Genomic DNA, 26,659 nt, shown 5'->3' on the forward strand with positions numbered 1-26,659 from the left:
GTTCCTTGCTACGGGTCCAGATCCAGGGATCCCAAGGCGACTCTAGTGGATGCATTAGTGGCGCCTTGGTCGTTCAACCTAGCTTATGCGTTTCCACCGTTCCCTCTCCTCCCCAGGCTTGTAGCCAGGATCAAACAGGAGAAGGCCTCGGTGATTCTGTTAGCTCCTGCGTGGCCGCGCAGGACTTGGTATGCAGACCTGGTGAATATGTCATCGGTTCCACCATGGAAGCTACCTTTGAGACAGGATCTTCTAGTACAAGGTCCATTCGAACATCCAAATCTAGTTTCTCTGCAGCTGACTGCTTGGAAATTGAACGTTTGATCTTATCCAAGCGTGGGTTTTCAGATTCAGTGATAGATACTCTGGTCCAAGCCAGAAAACCTGTGACTAGAAAGATTTACCATAAAATATGGAAAAGATATATCTGTTGGTGTGAATCCAAGGGATTCTCCTGGAGTAAGATTAAAATTGCTAAGATCCTCTCCTTTCTCCAAGAAGGTTTGGATAAGGGATTGTCAGCGAGTTCTCTAAAAGGACAGATTTCTGCTTTATCTGTCTTGTTACACAAACGACTGGCAGCTGTGCCAGATGTACAAGCTTTTGTACAGGCCTTGGTCAGAATCAAGCCTGTTTACAGACCCTTGACTCCTCCTTGGAGTCTAAATTTAGTTCTTTCAGTTCTTCAAGGGGTTCCGTTTGAACCCTTACATTCCATAGATATCAAGTTACTATCTTGGAAAGTTCTGTTTTTGGTTGCTATTTCTTCTGCAAGAAGAGTGTCTGAATTATCTGCTCTGCAGTGTAACCCACCCTATCTGGTGTTCCATTCAGATAAGGTCGTTTTGCGTACTAAGCCTGGTTTTCTTCCGAAGGTTGTTTCCAACAGGAATATTAACCAGGAAATAGTTGTTCCTTCTCTGTGTCCGAATCCAGTTTCAAAGAAGGAACGGTTGTTACACAATTTAGATGTAGTTCGTGCTTTAAAGTTCTATTTAGAAGCAACTAAGGATTTTAGACAAACCTCATCTTTGTTTGTCGTTTACTCTGGTAAGAGGAGAGGACAAAAAGCTACGGCTACCTCTCTTTCTTTCTGGCTGAAAAGCATTATCCGATTGGCTTATGAGACTGACGGATGGCAGCCTCCTGAACGAGTCACAGCTCACTCCACTAGAGCTGTGGCTTCCACATGGGCCTTCAAGAACGAGGCTTCTGTTGATCAGATATGTAAGGCAGCGACTTGGTCTTCTCTGCACACTTTTGCCAAATTTTACAAATTTGATACTTTTGCTTCTTCGGAGGCTGTTTTTGGGAGAAAGGTTTTGCAAACCGTGGTGCCTTCCGTTTAGGTAACCTGATTTGGTCCCTCCCTTCATCCGTGTCCTAAAGCTTTGGTATTGGTTCCCACAAGTAATGGATGACGCCGTGGACCGGACACACCAATGTTGGAGAAAACAGAATTTATTCTTACCTGATAAATTACTTTCTCCAACGGTGTGTCCGGTCCACGGCCCGCCCTGGTTTTTTAATCAGGTTTGAAAAATTTCTTTCTCTATACACTACAGTCACCACGGCACCCTATAGTTTCTCCTTTTTTTCTCCTAACCGTCGGTCGAATGACTGGGGGGCGGAGCCAAGGAGGGGCTATATGGACAGCTTTTGCTGTGCTCTTTGCCATTTCCTGTTGGGGAAGAGAATATTCCCACAAGTAATGGATGACGCCGTGGACCGGACACACCGTTGGAGAAAGTAATTTATCACGTAAGCATACATTCTGTTTTTTTTTTACAAAATTAAACCTAATCCCTATTAAAATAAAAAGCCCCCCCACAATAAAAACACCCCCTACTCTAAGAATAAACTACCAGTAGCCCTTAAAAGGGCTTTGCCCCAAGATAATCAGCTCTTTTACAAAAATTACACAAAGTCCCACCTAACAGTAACCACCCCACATTGCCCTGAAAACCCCTTTAAATATCCTCTATCCAGTTATGGAGGATTCTGATGCTGAGACTGTGTTAATTTCAGATTCAGTTACGGAGGATTCTGATACTGAGACTATTTAGATTTTTCACAGATTCAGATTCTGTGTCCAGTGATGAATCCGGAGTGGCCTCGTTGACTCTTGTCAACCAGTTTTGTTCCGTATGCCATTTCAGAGCACCTGGTTCCTCAGGCTCAGGGAATCAAGGGACTGCTGAGCCATCCGCTTCTGGGGGTCCTGTCCTCCGAGAGGCGAGTTCTCTACCAAATCATACTTCTGCAAATGCGGGTAACCCAGTTTATGGTTCCTCCATGCGGAGTGGCGTGTTTCCCCCGGAGGTTGCAGCACGTTTTCGCTTCCACATAATGTTGGCGATTGTTCGTCTGCAGAGTCCAGGAGCCCCTTCCGATATGCAGCATCTCCCGCAGAAGCCGGCGACGCCAGATTTTGCGCGGGTTTGGTATCACATATATGGCGTAACATAGAAGTTACACTTGTATATTTTTGGCCCATAGACTAACATACAAAACACGCGCAGTTTGGTATAAAATATACAGCGTAAGGACTTACGTGGCGAAAATGGAGAAATCTTACTCCATTTTCACCTCGCCACAAAATGCAGGCGTAGCAGGTCTTGCGCTGAGTATTGAACTCCCTAAAATGCCTGCAAAACAAAACGTAACACCTACGCATGTGCAATGTCTATCTACCTGTCAACCGCAATCCCCCACCGCAATACCTAATAAAGTGTTTAACTCTTAAACCGCCGCTCCCGGACCCTGCCGCCACCTACATTAAATGTATTACCCCCTAATCTGACCCCCCTACACCGCCGCCACCTATATTAAATATATTACCCCCTTATCTGACCCCCCTACACCGCCGCCACCTACATTAAATGTATTACCCCCTAATCTGACGCCCCTACACTGCCGCCACCTATATTAATATTACTATTATTAGGATTTATTTTACAGGTAATTTAGTAATTATTTTAACTAAGTAGGTATTAAATAGTTATTAACTATTTAATAGCTATTGTACCTAGTTAAAATAAATACAAAGTTACCTGTAAAATAAATATAAACCCTAAAATAGCTACAATGTAATTATTAATTATATTGTAGCTATCTTAGGGTTTATTTTATAGGTAAGTATTTAGTTTTAAATAGGAATAATTTAGTTAATAATATTAATATTATTTAGATTTATTTAAATAATAATTAAGTTAGGGGGTGTTAGGGTTAGACTTAGGTTTAGGGGGTAATATATTTTATGTAGGGGGGTCAGATTAGGGGTTAATATATTTAATATAGGTGGCGGCAGTGTAGGGGGGTCAGATTAGGGGTTAATATATTTAATATAGGTGGCGGTGGTGTAGGGGGGTCAGATTAGGGGTTAATATATTTAATATAGGTGGCGGCGGTGTAGGGGGGTCAGATTAGGGGGTAATACATTTAATATAGGTGGCGGCGGGGTCTGGGAGCGGCGGTTTAGGGGTTAATACTAGGATAGGTTTATTGCGGTGTGGGCTATGGCCGTTTAGGGGTTAATAATTAGGCTTATTGCGTTGTGGGGGGTTGTTGGTCTAGGGGTTAATACATTTATTGTTAGGAGTGAGAGGGGGGATTGCGGATATAGGGGTATATGTGTCGGGTTATTTTTGGGAGGTGTGTTAGACAGTTATGGGAGATTTAAAAGTGTAGTAAGTTTTGTTAGGCGCCGGCAGTTTCTAAAGTGCTGTAAGTCACTGGCGACTCCAGAAATTTTTACTTACGCTTATTTCTGGACATCGCTAGTTTGTCCGACTTACGGCACTTTAGCAACTGCCGGCGGGGTATATTGGATACCCTGATGTGCGAGTTGAAACTATGGGCGGCGCGGGTTACCTCGCTTGCGCAGAAAAGTACGCCGTATATTGGATCGCGCCCCAGAAGTTTATTTGAGAATGTTCTCGTGCCCTATTGTCCCGGGCCTTCCGCTTGGCCTCTACAGTTCCCCGCGGGGTATCTGTCCCTGAGTGTTGTGCCTTTAGTTACAGGATTGCGCGACTTCGCGTGTTGCTCAGACATGTTTTTCAGTTATTGAATTACCCTATCGTTACCAGTTACAGGGATTTTCAGTCTGATAATTCGAATGGTGCACCTCATTAGACATGTGGAGATGAAGTAATCTCCTGTTTGTCATTTGTTTGAGATCTTTCCCAGTTTTGTAAGATAGAGCTCCGTTTGGCTGGTCCTGCGAGTAGGCCTGTGTCTTTTTGGGCGTTAACCTCCGGGTTGCCTTATATTTTATTATATCCAATGGCTTGTCTTTTATTTGTTTATGTTTCGTTCGGGATCCTTCTGGGATTGGTACTCTTTATTACTTCTTCAGAAGTTGTTTTGGACATGTTAGTCCTATGTTAAAAATGTCTGTTTTCTGTTTTTTTCCCCTACGAGGGAGAATTTACGCAGCTTGCCGGTTGGGATCCTAGGTGCAGGCTGGTCCTGTCAGGTTCATTCTGTCTTGATGTTCAGACACGTGGCGCTGTTCTTCCCGGCTCATTCGGTAGAAGCGCTGAGTGCTCAGGTTATTATTATTTTCATGTTCAACTAAGCATTCGAAAGAACCTGTGGGTCCGTGAGGCGGGAAGGATTGTTTCAGTCCTTATAGCCTTCAGTCATAGATCGCCGGGCAGGGGAGTTTCCCACTTCATTACTCTGACATCTGATTTCATCAGAACCTAGAGCCTCCCTCATGTGGTGGAGGGTTGGAGGGCTTAACGCCCCTTACCACAGTTGAGTGGTTTGGCCTTCATTTTTTAGGCCTCTGGATTTGTCTATTTGGGCTTGATCCAACAGCTTGTACAGGATAGCTGTCTAGCATGCGGAAGGTTTGCAGTTTGAAACCAGTTGCAGCTCTTGCAGATATACGCGTAAGCTGTTTATAGTGTTTCTAGATGCAGCTTTTACTCTTTGTCGTGTACTGTCTGTGAGTTATGAGAGACCTTTGGGTCTTCTTCCATTATCTCCGGGTGAGTTGGATCTCCTTTTTGGGATCTGTGTTTTCAGGTGATGGTTCTTCCCTGCTGGGACTTTGTTTAGCTCTGGGTTTTCTGGAGCTGGGTAGGCTTAGTGCCTTTCTCTTCCTTGTGTCCTCTGCTTGAGCGGAGGTGATAGGGAGACTAGTCCTGCTAGTAGGATTTTTTTGACCTTGAGGTATCCCTTGGTTGTCCTGAGGCTTTGAGAAGTATCTTCATACGGCTTCTAGCCTTGCTCCTTGGAGCGTTGGACTTTAGATAGGGGTGGTTCCTTCCTTTGGTCGGGGCTTCGAGTTCTTCTCGCTATCCGGATTCTCTGGATATGCATCCATATCCCTTCTGTTTGGCTTTTTGGCCAGTTGGGATGTTTAATTCTAGGGTAAGGTTCGCCTGAACTAATAGGTGCCCAGACCTGATTTTCTCCCTGAGACTTCCGGTTGCTGATGCTTCGCTTGGCCTTTTTCCTGACCCAGTTTTGGGTGGCTTTGGAATCTTGGATCTCAGGGCTGGTCAGGGTGTTCCACGGTTGTTGGAACTTGGGCCCAGATGATCCTCAGTGGTCTGGGGTTCAGGCTTCAAACCTGTAGCTGTCTAGTTACAGGGTGGTTCAGTTCCACCTTCTTCCATCTACCTGACCGGGTCAGGGTTGGCCAGGTTTTCGGAATCTTTTTTACGCTTTGCCACAAGAGTACACCATGTCATCTTGTGGTTAGCTGTGTGGCTTGCTCTTCAAGGGTTTTTGGTTCATACCCAGCTGCTGGCGCTGAATGTCCAATTTCCGGTGTGCCTTAGGGTTGCATTCCCCTGGTCAGCTTGCCAGTGTTCCTGTGGATTCCCTGCTCTGCAGGCGAATGGGTTGGCTGTGCCTCTGCTTCGCAAGCTATTTGTAGGAGAGTCCTTTTCTAGGACATCTGTGTTGGGAATTAATCTTCACATTAGCCGGTGCCTTCGGGCCTTGAGGGGTTGTTGCCCTTCCGGCATCATCCCTTTTCTTTAGGGAATGTTCTCCTCCCTATGGAGATGGAGTCCTTGCTTGGGGCTTCTCCTGGATGGGAGGCGGAAAGGTGGGATTGGTTCCCCCTGGGGTCTTGCTGGCTCCAAGTCAGACTTGTTGGGCCTTTATTTGGATAGATCCTTCGGTCTATGGCCTTGTTGTCTGTTTTCAGAGTTGGGTTGTACTTGTACTCTGTGGGGATGGCTGTGCTATCCTTACGCTCATTCCTGTACCTGTTTCGGGATTCTTTGTTCCCCTGTGTTGGATCCCTGAGGCTGGGTTGTCCAGCTGGGTGTGGATCTGTAGGTCAGGATGGCCGAGCAGTCTAAGGCGTTGCATTCGGGTCGCAGCCTCCTCTGGATGTGTGAGCTTATTGAGTCTATCCTGTTAGCTCAGTCTGCTAAGGTATAGATTTTTCTTTCACCTTGCTCTATTGATTTCAGAAGAGGGTTTACTCTTTTATGTGGGCGTCCTTATATTCTTCTGGCACCTTTCACCCTGATATTTCTTCTACTGTTTCTTGTTCCTCAGCAGAATAACTGGGGGATGAGGGGAGTGGGAGGAGTATTTAAGCCTTTGGGTGGGGTGTCTTTGCCTCCTCCTGGTGGCCAGGTTTTTATTTCCCAAAAGTAATGAATGCAGCTGTGGACTCTTTCCATCAGAAGAAAAGGAAATTATCAGTTAAGCATAATTTATGTTTTTTAGTTTCTGTTTTAGTTTGTAAAGCTCTAACTCCCCCCACACATTTCCTTCTATGGCTGTATCTATATCCATTGTTGTTTTGGTAGAATGTAAAAGTAGACACTCATTATCTGCTGGAGCATGCCTAGAAGCTGTGAACTCAACTTTGCTTATTTTTGAAAATTATGTTAAAATATTTGCCAGAAATGTTAAAACAATTTTTTTGCTAACTATTTTTTAATTTATTAGCACTTTTAGGATATGCACATATCTCAACCTGTTTTATGTCCCTTTAACCTAAGCCTTCCTGTGATAATAGAAGTAAATCCGAGTCTTAAAACAAATGTATGCTCTGTCTGAATCACAAAATATTTTTTTGGGTTTCATATCTCTTTAAGAAAATAATGCAAATGTCTAATATCTATCATGGGGCATTATTATTTAGCCTTTTTTTTTTTTTACTTTTACCTGCTGTTAAACTAGCAGCTTAGTCATAGCTCTTGTTAGTGTATTTTTTCACACAAATATATTGAAAAGGGTTAACCATCTGCACTGTTGTTTTTCTTCTTTTTTCTTGAGAGAATAGCACACTCATCTAGGAATATTTCCTATTATTGGAATACTCAGTACTTGAAGAAAACATCTGAGACAACTATATCTTTTTTTGAACTTTTGTTTCATACAAAGTTTTTTGTTCACATGTTTTTATATATTGTGTTATAATATTGTGCACATCACGTTTAGGTTGTTTTTAAATATTGGCATCAAATATACCAAAATAGGCCTAGATCAATACATTGGGATGTGTACTTTAAAAATATATATAGTTTTCATAGGTAAATCAAAAGCTCTTTCTGTTTAATCAGAGCGATAGCAAAAATGCTAAAAATTCTCCGGTACTTTGGGCAAGTTTTTTTTCCTGAAATTCCCGGTAGCAAAGGGGTTAAAATACAAAGTTAAAATTATACCAAAAAGTACAAAATTCAATTTATTTTAAAATAAGTCTTATAACCATTGAGAGTGGGCTGAGGATGGGCATTCCTTGAAGGTGTCTGAATTTTATTCTGCTTTGAGACTTAAAAAACATAACTACTAAAGCATGTCACATTAGCATATATGTATAATAATTTCAGCATCAATATTAACCACAGTCGGCTGCCACACCTCTCTAATCAACACTCCATTTTAACAGACCAAGTACACTAGAATGTCTGTGATATTCAAAGGTTCTCCAGCTTGGAGAGAAATTGCAGTTCAGACTTCACAGAAAAAGGGCAGAACTCTCCAGCACTGCAAGATCTCTCTCATTTCTATATATGAAGGAGAGACAAGCCCAATGCAATACAGCACTGAGTGATATGAGAGTTTTGTTACACTTCTGTGTTACTTTAATAAATTAGGATCATACTTTGTATATTTCTGTTTATATATACAAATTACATTGCACCTTGAATTTGCTGCATTGCAAACTAAAACTGAGGGAGAGGGCAGTTCCCTGGTCTGAACAGGGGAGTTCCCAGGGTGTCTGAAGCTCTCTCACCAGTCTTGTAAAATTTTCTAAGTATTTTAAACAAAAAGCTGGTCTCAATGATTTGTCTCGCCAGCTGTATGCAGGTGAAGTTTGCTTAAAATTCACAATAGACTTAAGAAAAGTAATATATACTAAAATATAGACAAAAGCAAGTTAAATTGTAGTGAAAACATTTCAGTTTAATTTGGAATTGATTCAAACGGACGCTTTATATCAGCCCCCGGGGTTCTCCAGTTACCTTCTCTCTCCCATGTGAAATGTTGTATCCCAGATAGCTTCATTACTTGCTATGAAAGGCATCTCTTGTCTCTCTGGGATTTCCAGGTTCTTCCCATTTTCTTAGAAAATTCAATGAGTTCTGCCCCTGTGATGTCTGCTCTGTAATCAGAATTTGTAAAATCACATTCCTAAATACACTGTAGTACACAAAATACAAGATAGAAAGTGCAAAGTTTAAATGTAATAACATTTGATCAGAAGTGTAAAGTGATATAAAATACAAAGCACAAAGTGTAAATGCAGCATAACTGTCATGTCATGCAGTGCTATATTGCACTGGGCTTGTCTCTCCTTCACATACAGATATGCAGGGAAGAAGTAAAGCAAAATCTGCCTTTTTAAAATTTCACTAGGGATCTCGCAGTGCTGGAGGATCATTTTAGAATATCTTAGCAGAGAGGTTTTTAATATTAGGGCCTCAATGAGCAAATTCAATCATAATATTTTATCAATGAAAGTCAAATTCCCTTATGTGTCCTTATATATCAAGGTTTATTTTCTGGAAAAAGTTGTGGCAGTAACCATAAACATTATTAGAAATATTTTAAAATGAGTGCGGCTCGTGTATACTGTTCTTTCTAATGCACATTTGTTTTAAAGTTTGCTTATGAGTACCCATGTGCACACCATAGGGGGAACATGGCAGCTGATGGGTTAACGTGTACAATTTAGACAATACTTTCAAAAGTACTCTGACCTTTGCAACTAATTACAGAGGTTGCCCTTAACCATTTTGCAGCCAGAAATGTCATTAGTGCATTTTTGCATCAAGCATGTTACATAATAAAATTATGTTGCAAAGCTTAATGCTTTTCGTTATTTAATATCCTTGCCAATATGTTTATAGACATAAATAAACAGGTTACCACAGAGCATGTGTGTGTGTGTGTATGTAAGGAGAGCTGCCTGTTTAATTTAATAAAACTCTTTATCAGACTGTAGGAAGTGTTACTTGTGTGAGTTATTTCCTTCTAGCAGAAAAGAAAAATACAAATTTGCATCACATAGTGAATTGCAGACAGCTGGAAGGCCAGAAAGGGTTAAATACATTGTTGAGTTGTGAATTTCAGCACAGGTGCTAATGGCACGTTTCTATAAATTATATTAATTTGCTTTATTAGTTTAAGCACTGTACATGGGACAGCGGCACGTACGTTCCCAGGCTCTTGGCTGTGTGGTCTTGCTGCAGTTGGAAACAGAAGTGAAACATCTGAGAAGCATTAATAGGATTATTCATGCCGGAGCATCTAATCTTACCTTTTAGACTGCTTCCTAAATCACCATTGTTCTCATCCATAGTGCCTAATCTCTGTGTCCTTCCATATGTCACAGAACTGAGATAATTTAAAGTGACATAAACTGTGTCAAAACATATTGGAGAGACTAACATATTTACCCTGATGCATACTTTTGTTGTACAATGATCTCAATGGGATCCATTTCTTGAAGAAATGTATTTAAAGGCAAAGTTTCTCCCAAAATGAATAATTTTTATATGAAAGAACAAGAAGTTCAGTATAATACACTATTGTTTAAGATGTTATTTCATATTTTCCCAGTGTTCTTTGTCACTGACACAGAATTTTCTTTGTTAATCAGTTAGGAGCAAGAATTTGTTTAAATTCACATACAAAACTTTTAGCAGTTGTTTCTTTCTGTGTTCTCTTCAGCTTGTGATTCCTCTGCTATAGACTTATTAAAGAATAAAACACATTCTATTATTATCAGGTATTTGTAGAGTGCAAACAGATTCCACTGCGCTAATTTCTATTAGCATTTGGTAGATATTTGAAAATCTAAAAGGGGATATTTTCATATAATCATCTTAGGAAGAACTTTATTGTTTTTAGTGATATAATAATTGGATCTCCTTTCTAAATCTAATGCTTTTTCCATATTTTTATATATATATATATATATATATATATATATATATATATATATATATATATATATATATAATAGCTTTCTGATCATACTCACACTCTGTGCAACTCACTTTGACCAGCCACCAATGATTTTGTAATGTAGCTGCTATAATACTGGTATCTATATTACATAGACGTCAGTGTTAAAGTGTATCACTACTAAACATTGCCTCAGTCCCCCATCACAATTAACCCTGAGCTACCTGGATCCCCTTCACTTCTGTTAACCATAACTGTGATATTCCAGTCTTTGGCGGTTAACCATATACTTCCATTGCTGTAAACCAGGGGTTTTCTATGTCTTAGGCTTTGGGCCTACCCTCTGATTAAATTTACAAGACGTGCCCCCCCATAATAGATGTTACTTTATTTTTGCTCATTAAATAAAATTGTATATATTTTTAGTTTTAATTTGGGCAATATACATCTAATCCAGGGTTCACACACAGCTCTCAATAACAGCTTCTGCTCAACCAAAAGAGGGCTTCATTTACTCTTCAATTTGCACTTTGTTACTCCTGTGTTAAATGCAAGTTACTGATCAAGACAACAAACATAATGCAGCATCTGAGCAATTTTGTCCTAAGTGCCTTTCTTTCAACAACATTCTGCCCTTTGCCTTATACATCACTACTTCACAAGTGTCATAGTTGGCTCTTTAAACTGTTCTATCTTTCAGCTGCTACTTGTGGTTTAAGAAGCATATATATTAATATGCAATAAGGTATTTTGAATAAACAATTGTTACAGGGAAATGCATAGAAAATGGTGACCAAAACAGTTGTACAATGCTAGAACATGGCAGATTTGTTTTTACAAGAATACAAATAAATGTTACCATATAAAATACATGAATGACTAGGGTTTTGTTTCTACAACTTGTACCTTCTGCTAACATATTTGTCTTGTTCTCTCACTTCCAGAGCATGATTTCTTCCATTGTAAATAGCACATACTACGCCAATGTGTCTGCTACTAAGTGCCAGGAATTTGGAAGATGGTATAAAAAGTACAAGAAGATGAAAGGTAATGTTTCTCACTCTCTGGAGATAATTTGTTTCCTTATCAAGCAGAAAAAAAATTAATTATGAGAATACTGACTGATTTCAGAAATTGTTTATTAGCAAAGAAAAGTTTCCTCATGCCTTGCATAGACAACTGGAATGTCATACGGCTAGATTTAGAGTTCTGCGGCCAAAGGGGTGCGTTAGCTACGCATGCTTTTTTCCCCCGCACCAGAGTTCACAGAAGGGCTGCGTTAGGCTCCAAAAAGGGAGCGTATAGCATAATTTACCGCCACTGCAACTCTCAATACCAGCGGTGCTTACGGACACGGCTAGCTTAAAAAACGTGCTCGTGCACGATTCCCCCATAGGAAACAATGGGGCCGTTTGAGCTGAAAAAAAAACCACCTGCAAAAAAGCAGCGTTCAGCTCCTAACGCAGCCCCATTGTTTCCTATGGGGAAACACTTCCTATGTCTGCACCTAACACCCTAACATGTACCCGAGTCTAAACACCCCTAGCCTTACACTTATTAACCCCTAATCTGCCGCCCCCGCTATCGCTGACCCCTGCATATTATTATTAACCACTAATCTGCCGCTTAACTATTTAATAGCTATTGTACATGGTTAAAATAAATACAAAGTTGCCTGTAAAATAAATATTAATCCTAAAATAGCTACAATATAATTATTATTTATATTGTAGCTATATTAGGGTTTATTTTACAGATAAGTATTTAGCTTTAAATAGGATTAATTTATTTCTCTTGTAAGGTGTATCCAGTCCACGGATTCATCCATTACTTGTGGGATATTCTCCTTCCCAACAGGAAGCTGCAAGAGGATCACCCACAGCAGAGCTGTCTATATAGCTCCTCCCCTAACTGCCACCTCCCAGTCATTCTCTTGCAGCTCTCGACAAGGGAAGCAGCTAGAGAGATATGGTGCATTAATGTAGTTTATCTTCAATCAAAAGTTTGTTATTTTCAAATGGTACCGGAGTTGTACTATTTTAGCCTCAGGCAGAAAGTTGAAGAAGAGTCTGCCTGTGGTCTTGATGATCTTAGCAGGTTGTAACTAAGATCCATTGCTGTTCTCACACATAACTGAAGAGATGGGTAACTTCAGCTGGGGGAATAGCGTGCAGGGTCTCCTGCTCTGAGGTATGTGCAGTTTTAAATTTTTCTAGAGAAATGATAAGCTAGAAAATGCTGACAATACCGGATTTATTTAAGGTAAGCCTGATTACAATGATTTAATAACGACTGGTATCATGCTTGCTGTAAAGATTAATATTTTTATTATTTACTCACATTACTGAATAGATATAACGTTTGCTTGACGTGTATAAACGTTTATTTCATATTGGTGATAAAACTTTATTCTGGGTCCTAGTTTTTCCACATGGCTGACTAGATTTTGCCTAGGGATAGTTTTTTAAGGCCCTCTCACTGTGAGTACAGGTTGGGAGGGGCCCTGAACATATAGGACCTCTCTAAGGGGTTTTTGTGCATCCAAAGTTGTTGTATGGGCAGGTAGGGCCACAGTAGAGCTGTGGCAGTTTGTTGTGACATTTATATCGTTTTTTTTATCCGGTTTTGAAACTAAGGGGTTAATCATCCATTTGCAAGTGGGTGCAATGCTCTCTCAGCCTATTATACACACTGTAAAAATTTTGTAAGATTTACTGCTTTTTTCACTGTTTTGCAGTTTCTGTGATTGTTTTTTTCTCTTAAAGACACAGTACCGTTTTTATTTTTTGCTTGTTCACAGTTATTAAAGTGTTTTCCAAGCTTGCTGGTCTCATTACTAGTCTGTTTAAACATGTCTGACATAGAGTAAACTCATTGTTCATTATGTTTAGAAGCCATTGTGGAACCCCCTCTTAGAATGTGTACCAAATGCACTGATTTTACTATAGATTACAAAGACCATATTCTGGCTTTAAAAAATTTATCACCAGAAGAAATTGACAAGGAGGAAGTTATGCCGTCTAACTCTCCCCACGTGTCAGATCCTATAAATCCCGCTCAGGGGACGTCAAGTACATCTAGCGCGCCCATTGCGTATACCTTGCAAGACATGGCGGCAGTTATCAATCATACCCTTACAGAGGTATTATCTAAACTGCCAGGATTGCAAGGAAAGCGAGACAGCTCTGGGACTAGAATAAATACAGAGCTCTCTGACCTTTAGTAGCTATCTCTGATACACCCTCACAATATAATCAAGCTGAAGCAGGGGAGCTTCAATCTGTGGGTGATTTTTCTGATTCAGGGAAGATACTTCAATCTGATTCTGATATGTCTACATTTAAATTTAAGCTTGAACACCTCCGCGTATTGCTCACAGAGGTTTTAACAACTCTGGACGACTGTGACACTATTGTAGTCCCAGAGAAATTATGTAGATTGGATAAATACTATGCAGTACCTACTTACACTGATGTTTTTCCAATCCCTAAAAGGTTTTCTGAAATTATTACTAAGGAATGGGATAGACCAGGTGTACCATTCTCTCCCCCTCCTGTTTTTAAAAAGATGTTTCCTATAGACACCGCTACACGGGACTTGTGGCAAACGGTCCCTAAGGTGGAGGGAGCAGTTTCTACTCTAGCTAAGCGTACCACTATCCCTGTCGAGGACAGTTGTGCTTTTCTAGATCCAATGGATAAAAAATTAGAGGGTTACCTTAAGAAAATTTTTATTCAACAAGGTTTTATTCTCCAGCCTCTTGCATGCATTGCCCCAGTCACTGCTGCCGAGGCTTTCTCATTTGAGTCCCTAGAGGAGGCTCTACAGGTTGAAACCCTGTTGGAAGATATTATTGACAAGCATAGGGCCCTTAAGCTAGCCAATTCATTTGTTTCTGACGCCGTTGTTCATTTAACCAAGCTAACGGCTAAAAATTCAGGTTTTGCTATTCAGGCGCGTAGGGCGCTATGGCTTAAATCCTGGTCAGCTGACGTGACTTCAAAGTCTAAACTTCTCAACATTCCCTTCAAAGGACAGATCCTATTCGGGCCTGGACTGAAGGTGATCATTTCTGACATCACTGGAGGAAAAGGTCACGCCCTTCCTCAAGACAGGTCCAACAAATTAAGGACCAAACAGTCTAGTTTTCGGCCCTTTCGAAACTTCAAGAGTGGCGCAGCTTCAACTTCCTCTAACACAAAACAAGAGGGAACTTTTGCCCAGTCTAAGCCGGTCTGGAGACCTAACCAGGCTTGGAACAAGGGGAAACAGGTCAAGAAGCCTGCTGCTGCCTCTAAGACAGCATGAAGGAGCAGCCCCCGATCCGGAAACGGATCTAGTAGGGGGCAGACTCTCTCTCTTCGCCCAGGCTTGGGCAAGAGATGTTCAGGATCCCTGGGCTTTGGAAATTGTGTCCAAGGGTTATCTTCTGGAATTCAAAACCTCTCCCCCAAAAGGGAGATTTCATCTCTCACTTTTATCTGCAAACCAGATAAAGAGAGAAGCATTCTTACATTGTGATCAAGACCTCCTAGTTATGGGAGTGATCCACCCAGTTCTGCAGGAGGAACAGGGACAGGGCTTTTATTCAAATCTGTTTGTTGTTCCCAAGAAAGAGGGAACATTCAGACCAATCTTAGATCTCAAGATCTTAAACAAATTTCTCAGAGTCCCCTCCTTCAAGATGGAGACTATTCGAACCATCCTTCCTATGATCCAGGAGGGTCAATATAGGCACTACCAGTTTGTGGCTCTTCCCTTCGGGTTGGCCACGGCACCAAGAATCTTTACAAAGGTTCTAGAGTCCCTTCTAGCGGTCCTAAGGCCGCGGGCTATAGCAGTAGCCCCTTACTCAGACGACATTCTGATACAGGCGTCGACTTTTCAAGTTGCCAGGTCTCACACGGACATTGTTCTGGCATTTCTGAGGTCGCATGGGTGGAAAGTGAATGAAGAAAAAAGTTCTCTATCTCCTCCCACAAGAGTTTCCTTCCTAGGAACTCTGATAGATTCTGTAGAAATGAAGATTTACCTGACAGAGGCCAGGTTGTCAAAACTTCTAAATTCCTGCCGTGTTCTTTATTCTACTTCTCGCCCTTCAGTGGCTCAGTGTATGGAAGTAATCGGCTTAATGGTAGCGGCAATGGACATAGTGCCGTTTGCCCGCCTACATCTCAGACCGCTGCAACTCTGCATGCTCAGTCAGTGGAATGGGGATTACACAGATTTGTCCCCTCTACTAAATCTGGATCAAGAGACCAGGGATTCTCTTCTCTGGTGGTTATCTCGGGTCTATCTGTCCAAGGGTATGACCTTCCGCAGGCCAGATTGGACAATAGTAACGACAGATGCCAGCCTTCTGGGCTGGGGTGCAGTCTGGAACTCCCTGAAGTCTCAGGGCTTGTGGACTCAGGAGGAGACACTCCTTCCGATAAACATTCTGGAACTAAGAGCGATATTCAATGCTCTTCAGGCTTGGCCTCAGCTAGCTGCGGTCAGGTTCATCAGATTTCAGTCAGACAACATCACGAGCTTACATCAACCATCAAGGGGGAACAAGGAGTTCCCTAGCAATGTTGGAGGTTTCAAAAATAATTCTCTGGGCAGAGGTTCACTCTTGCCATCTATCAGCTATCCATATCCCAGGAGTAGAGAACTGGGAGGCGGATTTTCTAAGTCAACAGACTTTTCATCCGGGGGAGTGGGAACTCCATCCGGAGGTGTTTGCACAGTTGATTCAACTTTGGGGCAAACCAGAACTGGATCTCATGGCGTCTTGTCAGAACGCCAAGCTTCCTTGTTACGGGTTCAGGTCCAGGGATCCCAAGGCAGCGCTGATAGATGCTCTAGCAGCGCCTTGGTCTTTCAACCTGGCTTATGTGTTTCCACCGTTTCCTCTGCTCCCTCGTCTGATTGCCAAGATCAAGCAGGAGAGAGCTTCGGTGATTTTGATAGCTCCTGCATGGCCACGCAGAACTTGGTACGCAGATCTGGTGGACATGTCATCCTTTCCACCTTGGACTCTGCCGCTGAGGCAGGACCTTCTACTTCAAGGTCCCTTCAAACATCCAAATCTAATTTCTCTGTGTCTGACTGCTTGGAGATTGAACGCTTGATTTTGTCAAAACGTGGTTTTTTCGAGTCGGTCATTGATACCTTAATTCAGGCTCGAAAGCCTGTCACCAGGAAAATTTATCATAAGATATGGTGTAAATATTTCATTGGTGTGAATCCAAGGGTTACTCATGGAGTAAAGTCAGGATTCCCAGGATATTGTCCTTTCTCCAAGATGGATTGGAGAAGGGATTGTCAGCTAGTTCCTTAAAGGGACAGATTTCTGCTCTGTCTATTCTTTTGCACAAGCGTCTGGCGGATGTTCCAGACGTTCAGGCGTTTTGTCAGGCTTTAGTTAGAATCAAGCCTGTGTTTAAACCTGTTGCTCCGCCATGGAGTTTAAATTTAGTTCTTAAAGTTCTTCAAGGGGTTCCGTTTGAACCTCTGCATTCCATCGATATCAAGCTTTTATCTTGGAAAGTTCTGTTCTTGGTAGCTATCTCTTCGGCTCGAAGAGTTTCAGAGTTATCTGCCTTGCAGTGTGATTCCCCTTATCTGATCTTCCATGCAGATAAGGTAGTTTTGCGTACCAAACCTGGGTTTCTTCCAAAGGTGGTATCTAATAAGAATATCTATCAAGAGATTGTTGTTCAGTCACTGTGTCCTAATCCTTCTTCAAAGAAGGAACGTCTATTGCACAATCTTTACGTGGTTCGTGCTTTAAAGTTTTATTTACAAACTACTAAAGATTTTCGTCAAACATCTGCATTGTTTGTTGTCTACTCTGGACAGAGGAAAGGCCAAAGGCTTCAGCAACTTCTCTTTCTTTTTGGTTAAGAAGTATAATCCGCTTAGCTTATGAGACTGCTGGCCAGCAGCCTCCTGTAAGAATTACAGCTCATTCCACTAGAACGGTGGCTTCCACATGGGCCTTTAAAAATGAGGCTTCTGTTGAACAGATTTGTAAGGCGGCGACTTGGTCTTCGCTTCATACTTTTTCTAAATTCTACAAATTTGATACTTTTGCTTCTACGGAGGCTATTTTTGGGAGAAAGGTCTTACAGGCAGTGGTGCCTTCCGTTTAAGCGCCTGCCTTGTCCCTCCCTTCATCCGTGTCCTATAGCTTTGGTATTGGTATCCCACAAGTAATGAATGAATCCGTGGACTGGATACACCTTACAAGAGAAAACAAAATTTATGCTTACCTGATAAATTTATTTCTCTTGTGGTGTATCCAGTCCACGGCCTGCCCTGTCATTTTAAGGCAGGTGTTTTTTAATTTTTAAACTACAGTCACCACTGCACCCTATATTTTCTCCTTTCTCTTGCTTGTCTTCGGTCGAATGACTGGGAGGTGGCAGTTAGGGGAGGAGCTATATAGACAGCTCTGCTGTGGGTGATCCTCTTGCAGCTTCCTGTTGGGAAGGAGAATATCCCACAAGTAATGGATGAATCCATGGACTGGATACACCACAAGAGAAATAAATTTATCAGGTAAGCATAAATTTTGTTTTAAATAGGGTCAAGGATATCAGTCATTATTTTCCAGACACTATGTACACAGACAATTTAAAGAAGCTTCTTCTTGGCTTGTTTTGTAATGTATTGTTTCCTTAGACAGCTTATGTGTTGAAAAGATGCTTAGAAAATATGCAAGTTGATGTGCTAGGTAAATAGTCTCAATGTGCATGGCTAGTGAGACTGGCAAGCTTTTAGAACATGAGGGGGGTGCAGTGAGTTGAAGGAAAACACAATTTGTCTGACCTCATATGACTGAATAGCAAACCTGTTACTATGTTTTTAGACAGAAAAACCTATGCCAAGAAGCAATTTGGGTCAACATATTTTAACCCTTTAAATAGCCTAATTAACTCTATAACTAGGTTTGATGCATTGGAACCAGTTATTATATGTGTATCCAAAATTAACTTGTTTTTTCTAAATAGATATATTATAGATTGCAGAGGGTAGTTAAATAGACAGACAGATAGACAGACAGACAAACAGCAGATAGATATATAGACAGATATATAGATAGATAGATAAATAGATAGATATATAGATAGATAGCTACACTAGCCATATTTTATATTTCTGTCATTTTTTGAAAACCAACTGGGTAGCCAACCCAATTGGTAAACAGCGGTCAGTCATCTTCTTAGATTTGATTAAATGTCTTTTAAAGTATATTTTAACTTTTTTTGTTTTTTTAAAATCAGGAATCGATTTTCTTTATTCATGTGACTTGAGCATTTGCCAACATGGAAAATGTTTTAAAAATGCTATGTGAACATTATATGCATTCAAACAAAATGGGGTTTCAGGCCTAGGCTGTTGAATTAAAGTAAATCCATAATTTTTGTGAAAACTGTGAAAAATGTTTGTTTTCTGATGGATTTGAATAACATTTATGGGTGTTCACAGTGCAAAAAAGTAGCAAACCATGCACAAATTGTGTTTTTCTAACTAATTTAATTGAATTCAGTGACCTTAAAGTGAATGTAAATTTTAATGAATAAGCGCCCGTTTTTTAAAAATGCTATTAAAAACAGACACTTTCATTCATTAAACTTTACATTGAAGCGTTTTTTAAAAATACTTACCTTTTTCTTTATGAAACCCAGACCGACAATCCTCCGCCCGCAGCTCCTGCTTTATTTAGCACAGCAATGATGAAACCGGCTTCCTCCAATCGTTGCGTGCACCCCAAGGCATCCAGCTTGTGAGGCCACACAACGATTGGAGGAAGCCGGTTTCTGTGCTAAGTACAGCAAGAGCTGCGGGCAGAGGATCGCCAGTCTGGGTTTCCTAAAGAAAATGGTATTTAAAAAAAAAAAACACTTCAACGTAAAGTTTAATGAATGAAAGGGCCCTTGTTTTTAATTGTAATTTTAAAAAACGGGCACTTATTCATTAAAATTTACATTTGCTTTAAAACTGAAAACACATGAGAAAACATTTTAATGAATTGGCACAGACAATTTGTTTCCACATCTTGTATCATGGATATGTCTATACACCTGTGTGACTGGGAGGAGAGTATGGGCATGAAGGGGTTAATAGCACTCAACCTCTGGCTACATTATCCCTATATTTCTACAAGGGCATAAAGGGATACCAAATTAACCCCCAAAATCCTACCTGCACCACCCCAGATTAACTAAGCTGCCACCATCCAAGGTAAACTGATTACAACTTTGTCTCTAGGAGTTTGTAAATTCAGATACTAGAGCCCAGACAGAATTAGATATTTTAATTACAAAATGACAAATAAAGGTTACACAGTGCCAAATTACATAAAACAAAAGAAATACAAAAACAAAATAAATGCCAAATACAGTTCTTGAAATAAAATAGGATTCAAAACAAAACACAGAACCATACTTACACATACATCACTGATACTCTTACAGCAGGTATACAGAAGTCATGAAACACATTTTTTTTCTTTCATGATTTAGAAAGAGCATGCAATTTTATAAACAACTTTCTAATTTACTTTTATTATCTAATTTGCTTCATTCTCATGATATCCTGTACTGAAAAGCATATCTAGATAGGCTCAGTAGCTGGTGATTGGTGCACATAGTTGCCTCGTGTGATTGGCTTACTTATGTGCAATGCTATTTTTTCAACAAAGGATATCTAAAGATTAAAGCAAATTAGATAATAGAAGTATATTGTAATGTTGTTTAAAATTGTATTCTCTACCTGAATCATGATAGAATTTTTTTGTGTTTAGTGTCCCTTTAAGTTCTCTGAGATGTTTTTTTTTTTTTTAAAAAAGTCAAGGGAAGTTCTGCTGAATCTAGGCTGCATTCAACTACATCCCTGAATCTTTTTCCTATGTGTAACAAAACCAGCCCCCCCACCACCCCGGATCACATGACCCATTTACGACACCTTACTTATTAAAGGGACACTCAAGTTAACATTAACTTTCATGATTCAGATAGAGCATGCAATTTTAAACAAATTTCCAATTTACTTCCATTAACAAAATGTACATAACTCTTTTTATATTTACACATTTTGAGTCACCAGCTCCTACTGCACATGTGCAAGAATTCACTTAATATACGTATATGCATTTGTGATTGGCTGATGACTGTCACATAATACAGGAGTAGTGGAAATAGACATAACTTTGACATTTGTCAGAAAAAAATCTTCTCATTTGAAGTTAAGACTAAATGCTATTGTATTGTCTTTATTTCATGCATCTGTTGTTTATGCAAATCTACTGTATTTACTGGTCCTTTAGGATCACTGAGTTTCAGTCCTTTCTTTGATGTTCCTTATCTCAAAACAGACTTTGAACTATATGCACAGCAGGGGTTCTTGTGATCACGGAATCTCATAGTGGTCTAGAAGCAAACACAGAAAAAAAACAATTCTGGTTAACCCTGCCAATTCTGGGATATCACACTACCTCTGCTGGATGACTATTCCAGGTATCCACTAAACCTCATGACACTTTGTCATAGGATAATTTATAAGTGTATCTTATATGACCTAGGTAGGCTCAAGAGCGGGCAGGTGTCACCATATGATCTAAAGCTCTCTGCCCTGGCAAAAAAATGTTACCTTGAGAGCTGCATGTCTCTCTTTGCAGGGTACTGGATGTTAAAGAGAGACACCTACATTAAAGGGACAGTATATGTGGATTATTTTTTAATTTTGTGTGTGACGATAAACACAGCGCTATATAAATTACTGCTGTGGCTGCACAACTGATTCTGAATATTTACTTGACAAATTGTTTCTACATTGGTCCTCAGGCCACCCCCATGGCTGGCCTATTTTTTTAAATTATTTTCTCTTATTGGCTACCGACCTCAAGTGGGCTCTTGAACGTGGGCTCAATTGTATTCAAGTGGGCTCTTGAACGTCTGCTTGTTCCCTCCAGTAGACAGCTAGCACATGTGCAAATTCCCCCACTCATTGGCACAGAGCTACTAGCCACGATAAAGGAGTGATTTACTCCTTATATTGTAAGCACTGTCAAATAAAAGCAGCCTGCTTATGGGCTGTACCTCTTGCTTCCAAATGGACTGCAGGCTGTGGGGGAGGCTGGTTAAAGATTCAATGACAAAAAGTTATGTTATGTTTGAATTCATTTTTTATATACATTATATATAAAACGGCTTATAAACTATTTTTTATCTCACCTTTACTGCCAGTTTAAAAAAATAATGCTCAAAAATGTCCCCAAAGATTTTTGTGTGATTTCTCTTCATGCTGATTTTCCATTAGAGTAGGCTACCCGTGCACTGTGCATGCACCATGTGACATCACCGCATTCCAAATCACCATCACATATGTTTGGAATGCGGTCACCTCACAGAGTGCATGCGGAGTGCACGGGTAGCTTATTCGGGAAGAAAAATTCCTCAGGCAATGCCTCTGTGACTGGTTACTGGCATGGCATGCACAGTCATAGAGGTAGCTTATTTAGACGGATGTTCTCATTGTTATACAATGAGTGAGCATGAGAACTTCGGGAGTTAGCCGCAATCACAGCAGTAGTAGCTTTTAATGGGCCAGATTACGAGTGTTAATTGCGCTAGAGGTAAGCTTTTCTCTTGTAAGGTGTATCCAGTCCACGGATCATCCATTACTTGTGGGATATTCTCCTTCCCAACAGGAAGTTGCAAGAGGATCACCCACAGCAGAGCTGCTATATAGCTCCTCCCCTAACTGCCATATCCAGTCATTCTTTTGCAACTCTCGACAAGCATGGAGGTAGTAAGAGAGAAGTTGTGTAAAGTAGTTGTTTTTTTCTTCAATCAAAAGTTTGTTATTTTTAAATGGTACCGGAGTTGTACTATTTTGTCACAGGCAGAAAATAGAAGAAGAATCTGCCTGTGATCTCTATGATCTTAGCAGGTTGTAACTAAGATCCATTGCTGTTCTCACACATAACTGAAGAGAGAGGTAACTTCAGCTGGGGAATGGCGTGCAGGGTATCCTGCTATGAGGTATGTGCAGTTAAATTTTTTTTCTAGAGATGTAAATGCTAGAAAATGCTGCTAATACCAGATTTATGTAAGGTAAGCCTGAATACAGTGATTTAATAGCGACTGGTATCATGCTTACTTTCAGAGGTAATACTCTTATAGATTTGCAATATAAAACGTTTGCTGGAATGTTTAAGCGTTTTTATATATGCTTTGGTGATAAAACTTTATTGGGGCCTAGTTTTTTTCCACATGGCTGGCTTAAATTTGCCTAGAAACAGTTTCCTGAGGCTCTCCACTGTTTTAACATGAGTGGGAGGGGCCTAATTTAGCGCTTTATTGCGCAGTAACTTTTACAGACTGAGACATCCAGCTTCCTCCAGGAGTCCCCTGAATGCTATAGGACCTCTCTAAAGGGCTCTTAGGCTTTCCAAAGTTGTTTGTTTGGGAATGTAGGGCCACAGCAGAGCTGTGGCAGTTTGTTGTGACTGTTAAAAAACGTCTATATCGTTTTTTTGATCCGTTTTTTGAAATAAGGGGTTAATCATCCATTTGCAAGTGGGTGCAATGCTCTGTTAGCTTATTATACACACTGTAAAAATTTCGTTTCTCTTAAAGGCACAGTACCGTTTTTATTTTTTGCTTGTTAACTTGATTTAAATTGTTTTCCAAGCTTGCTGGTCTCATTGCTAGTCTGTTTAAACATGTCTGACATAGAGGAAACTCCTTGTTCATTATGTTTAGAAGCCATGGTGGAACCCCCTCTTAGTATGTGTACCAAATGTACTGATTTCACTTTAAGTAATAAAGATCATATTCAACAAGGTTTTATTCTACAGCCCCTTGCATGCATTGCCCCAGTCACTGCTGCTGCGGCTTTCTGGTTTGAGTCTCTGGAAGAGGCTTTACAGGTAGAGACTCCATTGGATGACATACTTGACAAGCTTAGAGCACTTAAGCTAGCCAATTCTTTTGTTTCTGATGCCATTGTTCATTTGACTAAACTAACGGCTAAGAATTCTGGTTTTGCTATTCAGGCGCGCAGGGCGCTATGGCTTAAATCATGGTCAGTTGACGTCACTTCAAAGTCTAAGCTGCTTAACATTCCCTTCAAGGGACAAACCCTATTCGGGCCTGGTTTGAAGGAGATCATTTCTGATATCACTGGAGGAAAAGGTCATGCCCTTCCTCAGGATAGGTCCAAATCAAGGGCCAAACAGACTAATTTTCGTGCCTTTCGAAACTTCAAGGCGAGTGCGGCATCAACTTCCTCTAATGCAAAACAAGAGGGAACTTTTGCTCAGTCCAAGTCGGTCTGGAGACCTAACCAGACCTGGAACAAAGGTAAGCAGACCAAAAAGCCTCTAAGACAGCATGAAGGATCGGCCCCCTATCCGGTAACGGATCTAGTAGGGGGCAGACTTTCGCTCTTCGCCCAGGCTTGGGCAAGAGATGTCCAGGATCCCTGGGCGTTGGAAATTATATCCCAGGGATATCTTCTGGACTTCAAAGCTTCCCCTCCAAAAGGGAGATTTCACCTTTCACAATTATCTGCAAACCAGATAAAGAGAGAGGCATTCTTACACTGTGTTCAAGACCTCCTAGTTATGGGAGTGATCCACCCAGTTCCAAAGGAGGAACAGGGACAGGGATTTTACTCAAATCTGTTTGTGGTTCCCAAAAAAGAGGGAACCTTCAGACCAATTTTGGATCTCAAGATCTTAAACAAATTCCTCAGAGTTCCATGATTCAAGATGGAGACTATTCGTACCATCCTACCTATGATCCAGGAGGGTCAATATATGACTACAGTGGATTTAAAGGATGCTTATCTTCACATTCCGATACACAAAGATCATCATCGGTTTCTCAGGTTTGCCTTCCTAGACAGGCATTACCAGTTTGTAGCTCTTCCCTTTGGATTAGCTACAGCCCCAAGAATCTTTACGAAGGTTCTGGGGTCACTTCTGGCGGTCTTAAGACCACGGGGCATAGCAGTGGCCCCTTATTTAGACGACATCCTGATACAGGCGTCAAATTTCCAAATTGCCAAGTCTCATACGGACATAGTTCTGGCTTTTCTGAGGTTGCATGGGTGGAAGGTGAACGAAGAAAAGTGTTCTCTATCCCCTCTCACAAGAGTCTCCTTTCTGGGAACTCTAATAGATTCTGTAGAAATGAGGATTTACCTGACAGAGTCCAGGTTATCAAAACTAAATTCCTGCCATGTTCTTTATTCCACTTCTCGTCCTTCGGTGGCTCAGTGTATTTAAGTAATCGGCTTAATGGTAGCGGCAATGGACATAGTGCCGTTTGCACGCCTACATCTCAGACCTCTCTTCTCTTCTCTGGTGGCTATCTCGGGTCCATCTGTCCGAAGGTATGACATTTCGCAGGCCAGATTGGACAATTGTAACGACAGATGCCAGCCTTCTAGGCTGGGGGGCAGTCTGGAACTCCCTGAAGGCTCAGGGATCGTGGACTCAGGAGGAGACACTCCTTCCAATAAACATTCTGGAACTGAGAGCGATATTCAATGCTCTTCAGGCTTGGCCTCAGCTAGCGACAATGAGGTTCATCAGATTTCAGTCAGACAACATCACGACTGTGGCTTACATCAACCATCAAAGGGGAACAAGGAGTTCCCTAGCGATGTTAGAAGTCTCAAAGATAATTCGCTGGGCAGAGATTCACTCTTGCCACCTATCAGCTATCCATATCCCAGGTGTAGAGAACTGGGAGGCGGATTTTCTAAGTAGTCAGACTTTTCATCCGGGGGAGTGGGAACTCCATCCGGAGGTGTTTGCACAATTGATTCATCGTTGGGGCAAACCAGAACTGGATCTCATGGCGTCTCGAAAGAACGCCAAACTTCCTTGTTACGGATCCAGGTCCAGGGATCCCAAGGCGACACTGATAGATGCTCTAGCAGCACCTTGGTCTTTCAACTTGGCTTATGTGTTTCACCGTTTCCTCTGCTCCCTCGTCTGATTGCCGAAATCAAGCAGGAGAGAGCATCGGTGATCTTGATAGCACCTGCGTGGCCACGCAGGACGTGGTATGCAGATCCAGTGGACATGTCATCCTTTCCACCATGGACCCTGCCGCTGAGACAGGACCTTCTACTTCAAGGTCCTTTCAACCATCCAAATCTAATTTCTCTGAGACTGACTGCCTGGAGATTGAACGCTTGATTTTATCAAAGCGTGGCTTCTCCGAGTCAGTCATTGATACCTTAATTCAGGCACGAAAGCCTGTCACCAGGAAAATCTATCATAAGATATGGCGTAAATATCTTTATTGGTGTGAATCCAAGGGTTACTCATGGAGTAAAGTCAGGATTCCCAGGATATTATCTTTTCTCCAAGAAGGATTGGAAAAAGGATTGTCAGCTAGTTCCTTAAAGGGACAGATTTCTGCTCTGTCTATTCTTTTGCACAAGCGTCTGGCGGATGTTCCAGACGTTCAGGCATTTTGTCAGGCTTTAGTTAGAATCAAGCCTGTGTTTAAACCTGTTGCTCCGCCATGGAGCTTAAATTTGGTTCTTAAGGTTCTTCAAGGGGTTCCGTTTGAACCTCTTCATTCCATAGATATCAAACTTTTATCTTGGAAAGTTCTTTTTTTGGTAGCTATTTCCTCAGCTCGTAGAGTTTCCGAGTTATCTGCCTTACAATGGGATTCTCCTTATCTGATCTTCCATGCAGATAAGGTAGTTCTGCGTACCAAACCTGGGTTTTTACCTAAGGTGGTATCTAATAAGAATATCAATCAGGAGATTGTTGTTCCATCATTGTGTCCTAATCCTTCTTCAAAGAAGGAACGTCTATTACACAATCTTGACGTGGTTCGTGCTTTAAAGTATTATTTACAAGCTATTTAAGATTTTCGTCAAACATCTGCTTTGTTTGTTGTCTACTCTGGACAGAGGAGAGGCCAAAAGGCTTCGGCAACCTCTCTTTCGTTTTGGCTAAGAAGCATAATCCGCTTAGCTTATGAGACTGCTGGCCAGCAGCCTCCTGAAAGGATAACAGCTCATTCTACTAGAGCTGTGGCTTCCACATGGGCCTTTAAAAATGAGGCTTCTGTTGAACAGATTTGCAAGGCGGCGACTTGGTCTTCGCTTCATACCTTTTCAAAATTCTATAAATTTGATACTTTTGCTTCTTCGGAGGCTATTTTTGGGAGAAAGGTTTTACAGGCAGTGGTACCTTCCGTTTAAGTACCTGCCTTGTCCCTCTCTTCATCCG

General features: G+C 41.1%; 1 protein-coding gene across 2 annotated transcripts in view; it reads left to right on the plus strand.

Annotated features, from left to right (window-relative positions):
• SATB2 (SATB homeobox 2) overlaps positions 1-26,659 on the plus strand; it is a 443,446-nt gene that overhangs the window by 218,008 nt on the left and 198,779 nt on the right. For both annotated transcript variants that reach the window (XM_053698738.1, XM_053698737.1), the window contains exon 6: positions 11,343-11,445. In XM_053698738.1, the coding sequence (XP_053554713.1) occupies positions 11,343-11,445 (103 nt within the window). The remainder of the gene's footprint in view (positions 1-11,342; positions 11,446-26,659) is intronic.

Source organism: Bombina bombina, chromosome 1, assembly GCF_027579735.1.
Source record: "Bombina bombina isolate aBomBom1 chromosome 1, aBomBom1.pri, whole genome shotgun sequence".
Taxonomy (NCBI): domain Eukaryota; kingdom Metazoa; phylum Chordata; class Amphibia; order Anura; family Bombinatoridae; genus Bombina; species Bombina bombina.